We start from the raw sequence: 18,754 nt of genomic DNA on the forward strand, positions 1-18,754 counted from the left end.
TATTTGTCTCGATCAGGTATGTGCAGTCTGCCCGGGGGGAAAAGCCAGCGAGGGGTGAGAGGATTTTCTTGCAAGCACAGTTTCTTGGCCAGTGAGGTCCAGAAAAAGGTTATAAAAATCGATATTTTTTTTTCTTCACTTGATGAAGAAGAGAGAGACAGAGAATTAATCCAGAGCATCAGCCTGAATGGATAAAATGTCTTTATTTATTTATTTATTCTCCTGCTCTTTGATTTCATTTACCAGTCCTCCCCTTGGCCCAAAATGCCTTAAAAATATAAAAATAAGATAAAAAACGATGAAATGCTGCAGGAAGCCCCATGGGGACAATCCATTTATTCTGTCCTCTGGAGGACCTTTAAAACCTTTTTTTATATGGATTTATTTCTTGGACATGGGAGCATTCAATAAACCCTGGGCCAAAGAGGAAGTTCTGCTGCAGGAATCTCTCACCTTCTTGGTGCAGAGATTGTGCTGGCGTGGTCTGAGAAGTTGGAGGCCTTGCTAATAAAAATTTTCAGGAAAACCTTCTGATGTTTCATGGCTCCACTAGGAAAACAGGTGCTTTGGTGTTACCAGGAGAGAGGTGACTTTTCCCACTTCTGAGCCTGCTGCTTCCAAATTCCCATCTCCTCCTTTCCACGCTGGTGGCCAGGTCTGGATTCCCGTCAGGAGGCTCCATTTGATGCCGTGGATGGGGTGGGTATTGTCACCCTGATTTGTAGCACAGGTTCTCCTGGTGTGCACAGGAGGAAGGAAAGGTGGAGAAGGAAACCTGTCCTAACTTGCACGACCTCCCTGAGAAGGATCCCCCTCAGCAGGAGATGAACATCAGGAGATACCCAGCTGGAAACCCTCCTGAGTGTGCCAGTGGTCCTGTGGCCACCAAGTAGCAGACCTTGGGTTGTGCCAGGCTGGTGGCTTGCCCTGGTCTCCTTGTCCAGAGGCACATGGGTGCAATACCAGCTTTTGTTGCGTTTTTCTAGACCCTTCCTGGCAAAGTGACTGTGTCCAAAGGCATTGGTGAGAGGACCTTTTTTGGCAGAAGGGGGAGACTCCCTAGGCTGCGCCTTGGTGGGAAGGAGTCGTGAGATCCATGGAGTAGCCCTGCTCTAGGGGTGCTCCTTCCAGCACCTCCTTCCCCTTTTCCCTGTGGATCTGGCTCTCTGCTTGTCACACATCTCCAGGACTTTCTGCAGAATCCCCGTGTCCTTGCCTGGCTGTGCTGCATGGCACAAGGAGCTCCTCATCCACTGGGAATTTCCCTCTGATTGGGCTGCTGGAATAGTAACACCGTGCTTGCTCTTGCCTCTTTTCCCCAAAACAAAGTCCTTGTGGACCCCCAACACTCTGTTAAGCTCAGGGATGCGTGGAATGAAGGACCAGAGTGTAGCACCAAATTATCCCAAATATGCCCTTTGAAGAGAAAAGCAGTGGATGGATGGGCTGTAAATTTTAATTGCTGCTGTAAAGGTCTTGTCCCTCTGCAGTGGGTGGCACAGAGGGTTTTCTGGCCTGGGCTGAAGGATGCTTGTGCTCAAAATTAAATATTTTCCAGGTAGTTGCTTCTCACCATCATTCTCCTGTGGAGAACCCTTTGTACTCCTTCCAATTCTTACTGGAGTCTCCCTTACAAAAACCTGCCTTTGTGAGCAGCCACCTCTTCATATTCCTTTGTCCCATCTCCAATCCACAGCTTCTTTGGTTGGGAATTTATCCAATTTTCATCCTAGGCAAAATAAATTTGCCTTCCCCTTGTAGAGAAAACTTCCCACAACTTTATTCTTTCTTGTGGAAAGTTTCATGGGGGTAAAAAAAAATATTTTCAAATGATTTTTCCAGAGCTTGATTTATTACTCTATGGTTAAACCCCATTATGGGAGTGACTTGGTGTGGATCAAGTATCCCACAAGGATGGGGGGGCTCTGTGGACCCCGTGGTTTGGCCAGGGTGGGTGTAGGGATGTGCATCTCCCTCAGCTCATCAGCACCCCTCTCCTGCTGCTGCCCACTCCTGGCTGACTGAGCTCTCCCCTTCCAACATCCCAGTTATCCAGCATGGTCCTGCCCTGCTTTTGCCTCTCTGACCTTTAAGTCCTTCCTTCACTAACTCCCTTGATGCCAAAAAGGGTCAGCCTCAAAAAAAACCAACACACATAAAAAAAACTTTGGGGAGTAAATTCTGGAGTGTGCCAACAAGTTAATTAAATTGGACAGAAATAAGGTGATAAAGAAAGGAAAAGTGACCAAAATGGAGGTGATGTGTTGCTGCCTGGGTGGGGGAAGATTCCTCTGCCCACAGCTGCCTCACTGCACTGCACTTGATCGAGGGCTGTGTCCTGGGGCTGGGGTGGGTGCATGTGCGGGTACGCCCCGTGGGGAGCAGGGCTGTGGTTTTGGCAGGGCTCTGGGGGGAGCCTCATGCCTTTTCTCCTCTCTTATTTTCCTTCTTTATTTGTTTTAAATGAAGAAGAATGCAGGGGAGGCCATTCCTGGGCGGGGAGGCCATGGCCACCCACGCTGGCATGGTGCTGTGGGTTCTGTTCCTGCCCTCCTGCCTGCCCAGGTGTGTTGGCACAAGGGCACAGTGGTGCCAGCAAGCCCCACAGCAACCTCTGCAGGCTTTTGGCACACACTGGTGAGCCAGTCCTTGGGCTGCCACCCAAGTGACCTGGGCAGTGACCCCTCCTCTCCAGCGCCTTCCCCTCTGTTTTCTCTTCTGTTGCAGTGAAGCCAGGTTATGCATTTGTGGGTTTCTTTTTTCTTCTTCATTTTTCATTTTTTCCCCTCCTCTCTCAAAGGTTTTCTCTCTCCTCTCCTCCTCTGTCCTTCCCTCCTGTCTTTGCCCCAGGCTACGCTCCGGTGACAGGGATGTGCCACCCTCTCCGCAGCTGCACCCTCAACCACGAGGACGGCTTCTCCTCGGCCTTCGTGGTGGCCCACGAGACCGGGCACGTGTAAGTCCTGGGGGCAGAGAGAGAGCTGGCTGTGGTGGTGCCCCTCCCTTTAAAAAGGTGCTGCTGCAGCTGTGAATCCCTTGGGATCTTCCCTCCAGGTTGGGCATGGAGCACGACGGGCAGGGCAACCGCTGCGCCGACGAGACCAGCATGGGGAGCATCATGGCGCCGCTGGTGCAGGCCGCCTTCCACCGCTACCACTGGTCCCGCTGCAGCAAGCAGGAGCTCAACCGCTACATCCAGTACGCCCCTTCCAGCTGGGAAGGCATGGCCTCCCCTCAGACCCCCAGTGCTGGCTTTTGGTACCCACAGGTGCTCCCAGGGCTGGAGGGCCTCTGGAGACAGGCTGGAAGAGCTGGGGGTGTTCGGCCTGGAGGACAGAAGGCTGCAGGGAGGCCTTGGAGCCTCTTGCAGTGCCTAAAGGATCCAGAGAGGGACTTTGGCCAAGGGGGAATGGCTTCCCACTGACAAGAGAGTAGGGTTAGATGGGATATTAGGAAAAAGTTCTTTGCTGTGATGGAGGTGAGGCCCTGGCACAGGTTGCCCAGAGAAGCTGTGGCTGCCCCTGGATCCCTGGAGGTGTCCAAGCCCAGGCTGGACACTGGGGCTTGGGGCAGCCTGGTCTAATTGAAGGTGTCCCTGCCCATGGCAGGGGTGTGGAACTCTATGGCCCTTAAGGACCATTCCAACCCAAGCCAGGCTGGGATTCCATGATAATTCAAATTTCTCAGTTGCTGAATTTGGAGAGTGACCTGGAGTACAGCACTCCAGGAGTGGAGTGAGGGAACTGAGGGATGGGGTGATGGAAGGAAATCCTCTGTCTGACTCTGCAGCTCCTACGACTGCCTCCTGGATGACCCCTTTGAGCACCAGTGGCCCATGCTACCCGAGCTGCCAGGAATTAATTATTCCATGGATGAGCAGTGCCGCTTCGACTTCGGCGTGGGCTACAAGACCTGCACGGCGGTGAGTAGGGGCTGCATGGCCACGCTGTCCCCCCTCCCCGGGGTCCCCAGCCAGCCTGGCTGCCACCAGCCTGCTGGCACTCGCCGCTGCTGTCCCAGCCCAGCTCCTCTGTGCTCCCCAGTTCCGCACCTTCGATCCCTGCAAGCAGCTGTGGTGCAGCCACCCGGACAACCCCTACTTCTGCAAGACCAAGAAGGGGCCGCCCTTGGATGGCACCGAGTGCTCTCCTGGCAAGGTAGGGGCTGGTCCTGCTTCCTGTGGGAGGGATGCGTCCAAGGGCACAATGAAGAGCGCCTTCCTCCCGTGCTGTACCCTTTCTGTAGTGCTGTGGGTGCAGGAGGGCTCTCCACTGGTGCTGAGCGCTTTGGAAGAGGCCTGGAACTCATTCCTTCTCCTCCCTTCCAGTGGTGCTTCAAGGGCCACTGCATCTGGAAGACGTCAGAGCAGCCTTACAGCCAGGATGGCAGCTGGAGCTCCTGGTCCAAGTTCGGCTCGTGCTCCAGGACCTGCGGGGGAGGCGTGCGGTCCCGCAGCCGGAGCTGTGACAACCCGCCGTACGTCTGGGCTCTGCCTCCCTCCCTTTTCCCAGCTGGAAGTGGCCACGAGCCAGGGGTTCCTGGCTCTTCCCCTTGTTGGCAGGGATGGGGATATCTGTTCCTGCGGGGGCTGTGCTATTGTATTTGCGGGGTGCCCCGATGAAGGCAGGAATGATGAATCTGACTCCGTGTTCTCAGAAGGCTAATTTATTATTTTATGATACTCTATTATATTAAAGAATACTATACTATACTAAAGAACACAGAAAGGATACTTACAGAAGGCTAAAAAGATAATAATGAAAACTCATGACTCTCTCTCCAGAGTCCAACACAGCTTGGCACTGATTGACCAATAAGTCTAAACAATTCACATGAACCCAATGAAACAAGCACCTGTTGGATCAATCAGTTGGATTGATCAGCACCAATTGGAACAATCTCCAAACACATTCCAAAGCAGCAAAACACAGGAGAAGCAAATCAGATAATTATTGTTTTCCTTTTTCTCTGAGGCTTCTCAGCTTCCCAGGAGAAAAATCCTGGACAAAGGGATTTTTCCAGAAAGCATGAATGCCACAATGTGCTGTGTGTTTGGGCACTGAGCCATGCTGGGGTTGAACACCATCCCCTCTCCAGCACTCTCACCAGCCACTGGCTTTGTTTTCCAGCCCAGCATACGGAGGGCGCCCGTGCCCAGGAGCCACCTACGAGTACCAGGTGTGCAATGCTGAGGAGTGCCCGGGGCCTTTCCAGGATTTCCGTGCCCAGCAGTGCTCCAAGCGCAACTCCTACTACACCCACCAGAACAGCAAACACTCCTGGCTTCCCTACGAGCACCATGACGGTGAGTGGTGGCAGGTTCTGGCAAAGGAGCAGCAGCCAGACTCCTCCAGAGGAATTCCTCTGCCCTGGTGGCCATCACCCTGGGGTGGAGACTGTGCCAGCTGCACAGATGTTGGGCTGCGGGAAGCTCCTGAGCTGGAAACTGTTGTGCCATAAACCGACATCAAGCAGGCAGCTTTTTAAAATCATGGAATCACAGAGTGGTTTGGGTTGGAAGGGACCTTAAAGATTATCTCATTCCAACCCTGCAGCCGTGGGCAGGGACACCTTCCACTAGACCAGGTTACTCACAGGTGGAAGAACACTTCCAGGGATCCAGAGGCAGCCACAGCTTCTCTATGTCAGTGCCTCACCACCCTCACAATACAGAATTTCTTCCCAATACTCCATCTAACCCTGCCTTCTGACAGTTTGAAGTCATTCCCAGTCTTCACAAGCTGAAGGGTGCTTGTGCTCAAAATTAAATATTTTCCAGGTAGTTGCTTCTCATCATCATTCTCCTGTGGAGAACCTTTTGTGCTCCTTCCAATTCTTACTGGAGTCTTCCTTACAAAAACCTGCCTTTTCATATTCCTTTGTCCCATCTTCAATCCACAGCTTTTTTGGTTGGGAATTTATCCAATTTTCATTCTAGGCAAAATGAATTTGCCTTCCCCTTGTAGAGAAAGCTTCCCACAACTTTATTCTTTCTTGTGGAAAGTTTCATGAGGGTAAAACAAATCTTTTCAAATGATTTATCCAGGGCTTGATTTATTACTCTGTGGTTAAACCCCATTATGGGGTTTAATGTGTCCCACCTTTGTCCTTGTCCAAAGTCCCTCTCCAGCTTTCTTGGAGCCCCTTCAGGCACTGGAAAGGGCTCTAAGTTCTCCCTGGAGCCTTCTGTCCTCCAGGCCGAACACTCCCAGCTCTCCCAGCCTGTTTCCAGAGCAGAGCAGCCTACTTGCACTGCAGCCTCATGTAGTGTGTCCTGTCCTTCCCTTAATTTCCTGAGTGTACCAGGCAAAAGTGCAGGCTCCTGAGCTGCAAATGGAGAGCAGCCACATGAATGTCCTGGGCTTTGGAATTGTGGCTGTGCTCAGGGGTACAAGCTGAGGTGAATTTCTGCCTTCACTCACCCTAACGAATTTCCACAACTCCTTTTTCCCCCCACCTCTCTTTTTCTCCCCCTTCCCTTTTCCTGTGCCACAGATGCTCAGAAGTGTGAGCTGATCTGCCAGTCTGAGGGCACAGGGGACGTGGTGTTCATGAACCAGGTCGTTCACGACGGGACCCGCTGCAGCTACCGAGACCCCTACAGCGTCTGTGTCCGGGGCGAGTGCCTGGTGAGGAGCTCCCCTGGGGCTGTCCCTGTCCTTTCCCTGGCCAGGAGAGAGCTCAGCCCCCTTGGGGGCATGGGTTTTTCCCCTGGGGACCAAGCCTGTGTGCAGCAAAGGGGATGGCAGAGCGATGGGCTGGGCTGCTGTCAGGGTACCTGTTGCTGATTCCCTGACTTGTGGGACTCTGGCTGGGCCCTCCCTGGGGGCTCCCCTGTTGGGGGGAGACCCTCCTGGAGTGGTCTTGTGTCAGGAAAGAGAGACCCACTGGATCTTTTCGGTCTTCAGGTTTTTGTTTATTGTTATCTAAAGTTTTGCACGCTGTCCACACCAGGCTCAGCACACTGGAAAAGCACCACAAAAATGGCCAACAATCTCTTGCTACAAGGTCTTTTAAAGCTAAACTATCCAATTAAGAACTGACACCTAGATTATTTCCCTTTTTAACCAAATAACTGATCCCCAAAAGCCTGCAATGTGGACTTTTCCACTCAATTACAAAATACCACCCAAATCCCTGAAGAAGAAGGAAGAAGAAGCATGAAGAAGAAACCCAGGATGACACCCTGTGCCCTGCATCTTGCTTCCATCCACAACACACTAAAAATCCCAAAACTTAAATTTCTCAGCAAGTAATACACCTACTCTCTACAATCTACTTCACACCCTAGTGGATTCTAGTCTATTCTGGAGTTTAGGAAACTTTCTCCATGAATGAGAGTCAAAGTCAGTGCTCCCCTGGGGGTCAGGGCACCCCAGAGCAGACGGGGAAATATTCCTGTGCCGCAGGGCTGTAACCCTGGGCTGGGCAGCAGGGCTGTAACCCTGGGCTGGGCCTCAGGCATGTAACCCCAGGCTTGTCCTCTCGTCCCCTGGGTGCCAGCACATCGGCTGTGACAAGGAGGTTGGCTCCCTGAAGCAGGATGACAAGTGTGGGGTCTGCGGGGGGGACAATTCCCACTGCCGGACGGTGAAGGGCACGTTGGCCAAGACCCCCAAGCAGCCAGGTGAGAGGGGTGGGTGGGCTTGGAAGCAGATTCACGAGCTGGATTCATGTGTCCAGTTGGAGGAAACCTGCTCTTTCTCTTCCCTCCATCCTTCTTCCCTCCCTTTCAGGTGTTTTGAAGATGTTTGAGATCCCAGCTGGAGCAAGGCACCTTCAGATAGAGGAGATGGAGCCAGCATCCCACAGCATCGGTGAGCATGCCCTAGTGCACCTCTCCCTTCACCCTTTCTCAACCCTTCTCTCATAATTCCCACCAAAGAGGGTCTTGTTTAGGTCATTCCCACCCTCCAAAGCGAGTGACCAGAGGGAATGATACTGAAAATATCTCCTTTCTCCTCCAGCTGTTAAGAATCAAGCCACGGGGAACTTTATCCTTAATGCCAAGGGCCAAGAAGCCAAAAGCCAAGTGTTCATTGAGATGGGCCTGGAGTGGGAATACACTGTGGAACAAGGCAAGGAGAGCCTGAAAACCAGCGGTCCCCTGCACGAGGCCATCAGTGTTTTGGTAAGCCTGGCTGGCCCGTGCTCTGGGGGGCTTGGGAACCACTGTCACAGACAGGGGAGCTGGTCTGAGGTGTGCTGTGGCAGGTGATGGAAGGATGTGGGTAGAGGAAGAGGGCATGTCATGAAATCCAGGGAATGAGCCAGCCAAGAGCAAGGGGTGACCAGCTGCATGAGGGAATGGCACAAGGATGTGTTGCTGCATTTTGCTCTGCAGCAATTGCTTATGACTCCAAATCCCATTTTGGTTATGCTGGTATGTGGGGAATTAGAGATTGGGTTCCCTGGACATGCAGGGAATGGCAGGTCTGTGCTCCCATCCATCCCCATTCCCAGTTTTGAGTGGAGGCCACCTTGCCATGTGGTCCCTTTCCCATGGCATCATTCTTCCCCCTCTCTGACTGCTCCCTCTGTGCCTGCAGGTCGTCCCTCAGGAGGAGGAGGCGAGGAGCAGCCTCATGTACAGGTACATCATCCACGAAGACCTGCTGCCCATGATTGGAAATAACAATGTCCTGCTGGAGGAGATGGATTCCTATGAGTGGGCCCTCAAGAGCTGGTCCCAGTGCTCCAAGGCGTGTGGAGGAGGTAACTTCCTCTTCATAGCAGCCTACAGGGAATGCTTGGGGGGTGCTTGGATATGGTAGAGGGTGTGTGAGCCCCTTGGGGCATCTCTGGCATGAAGAAATTGTTGCAAAGCAGTTCAAGTGAGCATTTTAGCTGGATTTCTTAAAGAAACAGGCTTGCATAATTGTGTGTGTCTACCTTTGTCTGTCTATCCATGGACCTGCTGGGATTTTTAAATTCTTTGGCTGTTTTTAACTGGATTTGAGCCAAGAAACAGTGATTTTGAAGATGACCACTACTAAGGTTTGCACAGAAGTAGGTGTAAGGTTTGCTGGTGAAAGCCTTGTTTCCATACAGCCTGGATCTGACTGGGATCTGACCTCAGGTCGTGGGGGGCACCTTTGCTCTGGGAATCAGAGTGGTTTGGGTTGGAAGGAACCTTTAAAGGCCACCTAATCCAAACCCTGCCATGAGCTGGGACATTTTCCACGAGCTGTGTGCACCCCACAGCAGCCTGGGGGACCCTGGGGTGGGTCCAGCAGCCACACGAGCATCCTCAGCAAACCTTGGGTCCCACCTGAGTGGTGACATCTCAGAGCACGTATCCCAGCAGGATATGTGGGATATGCAGGATATCCCAGGAGGTTATGATGGACCTGAGGGAACCTGGAGGGATTCCCACACCCCTCCCCTCACTGCCCACACTCTGCCCCCTCAGGCATCCAGTACACCAAGTACGGCTGCCGTCGGAAAAGCGACAACCGGATGGTGCATAGGAACTTCTGTGACAACAGCAAGAAACCAAAGCCAATCCGGAGGCGCTGTAACCTCCAGGAATGCTCCCAGCCCATGTAAGTCCTCTCTGTGTGGCCCAGGGTGCTCCCACTCCTCATTGGGGCAGTTTGGGGTTGGATTGGGAGCGTTTCCAGCTGCTTCCCAGCACAAGCATCGCCTCAAACGCCTTCTCCCTGTCCATTTTCCCCCGCTGGCAGGTGGGTGGCTGAGGAGTGGGGCGCCTGCAGCCGCTCCTGCGGGAAGCTGGGGGTGCAGGCGCGGGCGGTGCAGTGCATGCAGCGCCTGCAGGACGGCACCAACCGCACCCTGCACAGCAAGAACTGCCCCGGGCAGCGCCCCGAGACGCGCCGGCCCTGCGGCCGCCTGCCCTGCCCCGCACAGTGGAGGACAGGAGCCTGGTCCGAGGTGAGGAGGAGGGCATGAGGGTGGTGTCTTGGTTTGGAAAGACAGGAGTCTGCTAAGGAAGGCAGGAGCCTCCCCTGAAATGGAGAATGTGAACCCTCCCCACCCCTCCAAATTGCTATGAATTTTAAATTAAGGGGCTCTCAGGCAAAAATATGGGAGCAGGAAATAACAGTTCTTTAATAGGGAAAAGGGAAAAATAAAAGCATAAAATAAACAATGCAGTACACTAGAACAACACTGACAGAGTCAGAACCCAGCCTGACACCCTGTGGGTCAGGGTGTTGGCAGCAGTCCCATTGGAAATGTGGCTGCAGCCCTCCTGCAGTGTCAGGGGTGGTTCTGTTGAGCAGGGATCCTGTAGAGAAGGATGTATTCTTCCTCTGAAGATCCAGTGGAAGGAGAGGCAGCTGCTGTTCCTCTGGGAATCCCATGGAGAAGCCGTGCTGGTGTCTCAAAACCTCTGGATTATATCCGGGTAGCAATGCTTGGCTCCTCCCTCTGGGCTCACATCTCCCAATGGGATGTTACAGTTCTTATCAGTCATGCAGGGACATTCAATGGCTGTTATCAGCAGATGTCCCCTCCCAGGGAGGTGTGATTGTGGTCACTCAAAGAGAGAGATCAGGCAAACTGCCCACTTGACAAAGGTAATCTGCCATACAGATGGGAATTGAAAACATCTTGCATTGGGATTTTCAACAGGTGGGTGTGAAGGTCAGGTGCTTATAGGGGTCATGGAGGAGAAGCCTAGACTGGTTTGGTTCAAAGGGGGCTGTAAAGGTCACCTTGTCCAACCCCCCTGCCGTGGACAGGGATAGTTTCCATCAGACCAGGTGAGTCCCACCCAGCCTGGCCTTGGTGGAGATAAGGGTACAAGAGACAGTGATGTTTTCACATAGTGCTGGAATGGTTTGTGTTGGAAGGGACCTTAAAGCCCATCTCATTCCAACCCCTTCCCTTGGTCAGGTCACCTTCCACTAGGCCAGGTTGCTCCAAGTCTGGCTTTGAAAACTTCCACGGAAAAATGAGAGAGGGGAGAGCATCCCTGTGCAGAGAGTGTGGGGGTTTGGGACACAGGGAGGGAAACCCCAAATCAGGAAGCAAAATCCACCTGAGGAACAGTCAGCAGCACATCCTGGGGAGCTGTGGGGGTGTGGGGGCTGTCACTGACTGTCTGTCTGTCTGTCTGTCTGGGCGCAGTGCTCGGTGACCTGCGGGGAAGGCGTCCAGCAGCGGCAGGTGGTGTGCAAGGGCAGTGACAGCGGCGCCCGCTGCGAGGGTGACAAGCCAGAGGCCATCCAGGGCTGCCACGTGGCTGTCTGCCCAGGTGAGAGGAGGAGGAGGAGGAGGAGGAGGAGGCGGCACTGGGATGGGGCATGTGCCCACAAATGCCTCCAGCCCGTTGCGGCTTCAGGGGATGCCAGTGGACAAGGTTGGGTTGAACGTCTCCTGATGTGGCTGGCAGTAAAAAAAAGTTAAAAGCCAGCCGAAATATTTCCCTTCTCTGCTCATAGCCCTGGCATTGACTGGTTTTGGGTTTTCTGGCAGTTTGAACTCGTGGTGAGCTGGTAGAGATGGGAACCCTGGAGTTTATCTTGGGTGGGGTTTGAGTGGCTTAAATGCTGGGTGCTTAAGGGATTTAATTTTTAAGGAGATCCCGTAAAACAAACCAAACACCCTCCCGAGGTATTTTGAGTGCCCTCAGCCTCCCGTGGCTGCTGGGCATCGTGGTGCTCTCTCTGCAGGGAAGCTCTCTGGCATCACTGCCAGTGCTGATGCCGGTGACCAAGGCACGACCAAAGGGCAGCGGGTGCCCCAGGAGGGAGCCAAAAACCCCGTGAGCAAGATCTCCTCCAGTAAGTGCAGTGTAAGGGCGGTGCTCCGCTGGATTCCCCTCCCGAGGAGCTGCGCAGCAGGGGTGGGAGCGCACCCAGCGCTGCTCCTGGGCAGTTCCAGCCTCCGCTGCTGCCTCTGCTCCAGAGCGCGTTGCTCCGTTGCCATCTCGTGGTGTGCGAGGTCCTGCAGTTTCCCCCGCTGAGCTCCTTTGGCCTCCCGCTTTTTATGCCCTTTCCTTTTTACTTTGGAATTTTTTAAGCAGGGAAATGGCTTCTGGTTTTTTTCCTCCTCGGAGTCCTTCACAGCTGGGGCTCGGTGCATTTTGGTTTGGAGCATCCCTTGCTCTCTGTTTTTTCTCCATGCACACAATGCTTTCAGTGCTTTGGCTTCCTTTTCCAGGTCCCTCTTGCCCGCTTCCTACGTGGATAGGCAGCACCCTGGCAGGGTTGTTCCCTTTGGGAATCCCACGGGAGGGGTGCAGGGCTGGGAGCCTGATGCCACCTTATTTTGTGCTGCTCTGTCCCTCTCCAGGGGAGCCTTGCCTCGGGGACAAGTCCATCTTCTGCCAGATGGAGGTGCTGGCTCGCTACTGCTCCATCCCTGGCTACAACAAGCTCTGCTGTGAATCCTGTGGGAAGAAAGCCTCCTCCACCACGGGCTCAGCCCCTGCCACCAGCATTCCCCCGGGAACCACCACTCCCAGCCCTGCTCTGCCTCTCCTCCCCTACCCCACTAGCCCAGCTCGGGGGGAGCCCGCTGGGGACCCCACTCTGGCACCTGGGGTATCCAGCAGTGCTGCTTTTCCAGGGGAGCTGCCAGCCCCCAGGGAGCAGGGAAGGGGCCAGGGGGCCAGGTAACCTGCTCAGAACCACCTCCCTGTGAGGCTGGCAAAGCCTTTCTCCCTCTCTCCTCCCGTTCTCTCCATCTTTTTCCTCTCCCCCAGCTTTCAGTGATGGTTTTCATGGGTGGCACTGCCAGGTTTGGGAATGACCTGGCTCCACACCCAGAAATTCCTGGGAAAACCACTCATTTCCCATGGTCCTGCTTGCCCTCCCAGCCGTGCCATGGTGCTTTTTGACAGTGCTGTGGGAAAAAAAAAGGTGGAAAAGAGCAAAAAAAAAAAAAGCTGTGGGAACACAGGCTGCTTCCTCCCAAGGTGCTAAAAAGATGTGGGAGGGGGATGGCTTTAATGTTGCATTTTCCTTCCCCCTGCTCCAAGCAGCAACACAGGATGTGCTGGACAGGAGGGTCCTGGCTTGGTGGTTCAGCCCTGGAGCTTGGGGATAGCAATGGGAGGATCCTGGGAATCTGGTGGGGAAAACTGGAGGGGAGGTGCTGAGGTGAGGAGAGGGGAAGTGTGGGGAAATCCCAAACTGCTGCTTTGGGCTGTCCTTGGTGGGGTAGAGAGTTTGGGAAATGTGTCTGGGGGAAGGTGGAACGTGCCAAGCATAGAGCTGCTTCTGTCCTGGGGGCAGGGGATGGTCCAGGAGATTCCAAAGTGAGCAATAAGAACCACAGGGCAAAGACCAAATATTGATGTCAAAAATGCCTGTCACATGGGGGTGACTTTGTTTTTAGCCAGTTCTGCCCTTGGCCAGCCCTGAGCTGATACCAATGCCCAGGATCACCAGGATTATCCCTGCACCCTTGGATCCAGCACCTCTGGGGCAGCAACAGCTTCCAGGGGGAAATGGGAGTGACTGGGAAGCCAGGAGTGGATTTTAGGGGCAGTTACCAAGAGAGGAGGGAGCCAAGGATTCATCTGCATCTCTCATTGCTTGGGAAGGGGTGGAGAGGGGGTGATTAATGCCATTACAAATTATTGTGCCAAGTACTAAACGTTTGCACAGCACTTTAGGAGCCTTGGGCTGCCCTCTCCTTGCTGGGTGTTGGGCCAGCTCTGGGCACAGGGTTTGCTTTGACAAGTTTCAGTCCTCAAAAACCTCCCAAAAATGGTGTCCCTGAGGGGGCTTCCATGGTTTTTGGTACTTTGGTACCTCTGGGTGCAGTGGCAGGGGAAGGTGGGAGAGGAGGTTTTGGGAATGGGGAGGTGGAGTCCCAGGAAGGCAAGGCTTGGCAGACAGGCCAGTTTGGCATTGCACAGTGGGATGTCCTTGGGAGCATGTGCATGGTGTGGGTGCTGGCCCTGAGGCTCCTGCTTCCCTGGTTTCCAAGGAGTAGGATGTGGCATCCCTAGGACAGTGCTTGTGAGCTCTGCAGGTAGCCAGGCCTTGCTGCTGAGGTGGCCTGGGGTGACTTTCCCATGGATTGTGACAGGGTTGAGGTGCTTGCTTTGCCTGAAGATGGATGGAGTCCCCTCTGCATTCTGGATGTTTTAGCAGTGGACTCTGCATTGCTCCCCCAGGGCTTCCCCACACCCTCCTGCTGCTGAGGCACAGCTGGACGAGCATTTCTCCAACTCCTCTTGAAGCACCTCAGGCTGGAGGTCCTTGGCCTCCTGGGTGCTGCCCTTTGGCCTTAGGTGGGCATCCCAAAGCCTGGAACAAAGCCCCCCATCTGTCTGAGCCACACAGCTGGCACACCTGGTGGGAGTGGGCACAGGGAGGGTGCTGTGCAGTGCCCAGACCCAGCACAGGCAGGTATTGGCACCCACAGGGGATCCTGTGGGGATACCAGCGTGGGGTTCATCCCTTGGGATGCCTCCACCCCTGCCATGCCCCTTGCCAGCCCCTCCACAGCAGTGCCAGCATTTATTTATTGTGCCAAAGATAACGCTTTGTTTGCTCTCCAAGGAGCATAACAAAAAGACCTTCTTTCCCCTCAAAAATGGGCTGTGATGTCCTTCCTCCAAGATTCCCAGCTGCTCCCCTCCCTTCCTTGCTGGCCTAGGCTTTGGTGCTTTATTGCTTTAGGAATATTTGCAGTGGTCCCTCCCTACACCTCAGGGCAGAGCTGGGGCTGGGCACTGAGCCAGATCCTGGCACCCACAGCCCCTGGGGTGTTTGGGCAGGGGGACTGCACTGCAGGTGCTGATCCTGAGCTCAGGATCACCTGAGAGCTGGGGGAGATCTGAAGCAGGCTGGGATAACCTCCCCCAGCAGCTGGGGGTGCTCTGGGTGGTGGTGCTGCAGGGCTGGCACCCAGCTCTGCCCTGTGTCTCACGGAATCCTGGAGTGCTTTGGGTTGGAAGGAGCTGTAAAGCTCATCTGGTTCCAGCCCTCCTCGCCTCCCACTAGACCAGGCTGCTCCATCCTGGCCTTGAACACTTGCAGGGGGATTTATTCCAGCTGAAGGCAGGCTGAGCTTGGGTGGCTTTGTCCTGTCTCTGGTCCTGTCTCCAGGAGGAGAGGGTGACTCTGATCCCCTGCACCCTCCTGAGGCAGGTGGGTGCATGGAGTATGGAGTCCTTCCTGTGCTGTAACCTTGTCCAGTGTTACCTTGATGTATAAAGTTTTGTACATATGAGATTCAGAGCTTTTTAACTTTTAATATTTATTAATTTTGTTGGGTTCTTTTTTTTTTTTTTTTGAACTCTAACATAATGTAAAAAAAAACAAAAATAAATCCACATAAAAATCTCTTGCTGTTGATCTGTTTTGGGGATGTGTGTGTGGAGGGGGAAATATGAGCATGACCCATGTGTGGTTGTTGAAATGGATTTACTTGGTGTTTACGTCAACCCAGTTCCTCCTCTTTATCAACCAGAATTTCACATGGCTGTTTTGAGGAGGAAGAAAATCTCTAGAGATACACATATATAGATACACACACATAAATAGTTAAACCACTGCAAAAACAAATATTGATGTGTCACTGGTTCGGGCCAAAAAGAGCCCCTGATGCCATGGCCAGGTTAAAGATGTAAAGAGGTGAAACCAGGGTAGGGATGAGGCCAGAGAGGAAGTGTCAGGGTCTGTTTTGGCAGCCCCCCTTTTCCTGTTTGATGCCAAATCCCAGTTCCTGTTTGGCTTCCTGAGGTTTTTAGGGAAACTCTCTTACAAGGTTTGGTGCTGCCTCGCTTGTCCCAGCTCATGGATGCTCCACTCCATCCTCAGAGCAGCAGCTTCCCTCTCAAGGACCACTCCCTGCTTGCTTCCTGCCCTTTGCACTGCAGGGCAGGGCTGGAGGGGACACTTGGGTGGTGCCCAGTGCCACCTTTTATCAATGACCATGGTGGCAGCTGGTGGCACCTGCATGGCAGGGAGGTGAGAACATCGTGGCTTTGCCCTCAGGGGTGTGGGAGCTGCTCTAAAGTCACCTCACACAAATTGGTGCTTCCTGTGGAAATGTCACAGGTGCTGGTGCTTGACTTCACTGTGGCTGAAAATTTACTTCATTGGTGGCCATTGGTGCTGCTGTAATCCCTCAAAAAAAAGCCTTATTTTCATCTTTCCTGCTTTACACCCTTTTAAGTGTCTCCTGCAGCCCTCTGGTTCTCAGAGTGATGGTGGAACCACTACATCTTTTGGCATAATGAAGTCACTCTGTTTTTCTCCTTGTGTTTTTCCCCTTGTGTTTTTCATGGCCCCTCCCAAAAGGTGAAACCCAAACCCCACCAGGTCATTCCTTAAATCCCAGCCACACTGGATTCCTCTGGATCTTTGCAGTGCCTGCTTTTACAAGTGCTTTGCAAACCCTGTTTGGATTTTACCATGGAAAAACTCTTCCACCTCTCTGTTGGGTGCTTCCCTTCCACACAGCATCACTACAGCTCATCACACCTTCAGCTTTTTAGGCTGCAGCAGCCACAAGATTTGGGCAAGGAGGGATTTTTGGGTTTGTAAGGGACAGGAGAGGCTTGCAGCTGGTGTGGTTGTGGCTTTTCTTGCTGGGATGGCCAGGCCAGACCAGGTTGGATGGGTCTTGGAGCAACTTGGTCTGGTGGAGGATGCCCTACCCATGGCAGGAGGTGGAATGAGATGAGATTTAAACCCAAACCAGTCAGGGGTTTGGGTTCTGTGAGATGGGGCAGAGCAGGTGCTTGTCCCCATTGCCCCACCAGAACTGGAATTATGGCTGTGTCTCACCTTCTTCACTGCTCATTTTCCTGCTACAGTCACTGCATCCCTTCAGTACTCACACTCTTGGCCAGGACTGCAGTGGCTGGAACAGTTTTCTAGGAAAGCTTCAGCTTTCTTTCCCGTGGCTTTTGCCAAAGGGTTTTATCTCAGCCTTGTTGGCTCAGCTCAGCCACTTCCCAGGCTCCCTGCCTGACTCACCAGCCCTGGCCCTGAGCTTCCCCCCAGCTTTTCCTGCAGGGATCTCCTCATGGCACAGCTGCTGTGCTTTGCCCAGCTGTGTCCCAGTCCATCTTCCCAGCTTTCTCCCTGCATTCCTGATTGCTGGGCAGGTTATAACAGCACCCTGCCATTGCTGCTCCTGGCATGCTCCAGACTGGTTCCCCTGTGGCTGTCAGAGAAGCTGTGCATGTCCCAGGAATGCCCTGCAGGGATCCTGGTGTGATGTGCATGCCCCAAGGCAGCTGCCAGCCCTGCAGTGGAGGTTTGGGATGGGCAGCTTCATGGGAGGTTTGCTGTTGCCACAGTTCAGTGCTGGGATTTCCACTGCTGCTTTGGTGAGTTATAAACTGATTTTTTTTAATTTATTTTTTTATTTTTTTAATTTTTCATGGAGTCTGGGGAGTCTCTGGGGCCCAGCAGCCAGGAAATACAATTCTTTGTATTTCAGGCTGCCTAGGAAGGAGAGAGCAGTGGCTGATCAGAGAGAGCTCTGTCCAGCACTTCAGAGCTGCCTCTCCACTGAAGTCCCAAGGAGAGCTGATCCTCACCACTCTTTCAGATGCATTCCCTCACTCTCTCATGGCAGTTTTGTCTCTGCAGGCAGCTGGGGCAGGCAGGCAGACAGTGTTTTACTGTCCCATTTGGTGGGTGGTGTCCATGTGCTCTCCTGAGGGCTGGAAGGGGTGTCCTGGCAATAAGAGTGACTTGCAGGGGGAAAGAAAACACAGAAAACTGCTTGTGCTGGCAAGCCTGGATATGGAGGGGCTTGACAGCTGGCCTGCAAGCAAAGCTGAGTTAATAGAAGAAATAACAATTAATGATTCTCGAGTGTATCCATAGCAAGGAAGAAGACAAGCCTGGCAGCATGCATCTTAGAAAAAATACATGAAAATTTTTGCAAGCTAGACTATGTGTATAAGTAGATGTGTGTGCGTGCCTGATTAAATTTCCGTAAAACTTTTACCAATTCTATTGGTGTTAATTGCTTTGCACCAATGAATATAATAAGTTATTGTGATGTAGTTAATGACTTAAGATCACGCTTTGTTAAGAATATATAAGCTGGAGAGCACGCAGAATAAAAACTTATTTCTTCTTAGACCCTAATCACGTGTGTGTGTTTGTCACGTCCGACCTAAAGGTGACACCTGGAGGCCAGGAGGGGGTGGCAGTGCCACCCCAAAGGCGGCTCAGAGGGGTGAGGGCTGCCCAGGGTCAGCCCCGGTCCATGGCAGAGGTCCCTGGAGCTCGGGTGCCGCTCTGGGACATCCCCGGGAGCCGGAGGGAGGGTTTGGGATGCGGCTGCAGCCGCTGGAGGTCACTGCTGCTCTGCAGCTCCACACGGAGAGCGGCTCCTGGAGAGGCGACAGCAGCGCTGCTCCCCCTGCGGAGATGGATGGGGACAGTGGCTGTCCTGGGGGGTCCAAGCCCGCCCGATGGTCCCTGTCCCTCGCTGCTGGATGCAGGGACCCTTTGGGAGGCTGAGGGAGCTGGGCAGGGGCTGAGCCTGGAGCAAAGGAGGCTCAGGGGGCCCTTGTGGCTCTGCACAACTCCCTGCCAGGAGGGGACAGCCAGGGGGGGCCGGGCTGTGCTGCCAGGGAACAGGGACAGGACAAGGGCAAAGGGCCTCAGGCTGGGCCAGGGGAGGCTGGAAATGAGGGAAAATTCCTGCACAGAGAGGGCTGTCAAGCACTGGAACAGGCTGGATAAAATAGATTCACATCCAGGTCCCTTTCTGCCCACCTAAACTGAGGGAATCCATTCCAGCTCTGCAGGCACAATGTCACCTTTACTGGGGACTGGGGCTGAGAGGTCCCTTTGGG

General features: G+C 53.5%; 1 protein-coding gene across 1 annotated transcript in view; it reads left to right on the forward strand.

The window, feature by feature from the left end:
- The window catches only part of ADAMTS14 (ADAM metallopeptidase with thrombospondin type 1 motif 14), a 33,885-nt gene extending 18,616 nt beyond the window's left edge, over positions 1-15,269 (forward strand). The window contains exons 7-22 of the mRNA XM_071438518.1: positions 2,851-2,956; positions 3,055-3,198; positions 3,790-3,922; positions 4,044-4,157; positions 4,328-4,476; positions 5,130-5,305; positions 6,496-6,629; positions 7,504-7,627; positions 7,737-7,817; positions 7,968-8,131; positions 8,550-8,715; positions 9,413-9,545; positions 9,687-9,894; positions 11,095-11,221; positions 11,640-11,750; positions 12,262-15,269. Of these exons, the coding sequence (XP_071294619.1) occupies positions 2,851-2,956; positions 3,055-3,198; positions 3,790-3,922; positions 4,044-4,157; positions 4,328-4,476; positions 5,130-5,305; positions 6,496-6,629; positions 7,504-7,627; positions 7,737-7,817; positions 7,968-8,131; positions 8,550-8,715; positions 9,413-9,545; positions 9,687-9,894; positions 11,095-11,221; positions 11,640-11,750; positions 12,262-12,587 (2,396 nt within the window). The 3' untranslated portion in view covers positions 12,588-15,269. The remainder of the gene's footprint in view (positions 1-2,850; positions 2,957-3,054; positions 3,199-3,789; positions 3,923-4,043; positions 4,158-4,327; positions 4,477-5,129; positions 5,306-6,495; positions 6,630-7,503; positions 7,628-7,736; positions 7,818-7,967; positions 8,132-8,549; positions 8,716-9,412; positions 9,546-9,686; positions 9,895-11,094; positions 11,222-11,639; positions 11,751-12,261) is intronic.
- Positions 15,270-18,754: the final 3,485 nt, after the last annotated feature.

The sequence above is a fragment of the Agelaius tricolor genome, unplaced genomic scaffold, assembly GCF_023055355.1.
Source record: "Agelaius tricolor isolate 1412-34295 unplaced genomic scaffold, bAgeTri1.0.p SCAF_13, whole genome shotgun sequence".
NCBI classification, from domain to species: Eukaryota; Metazoa; Chordata; class Aves; order Passeriformes; family Icteridae; genus Agelaius; species Agelaius tricolor.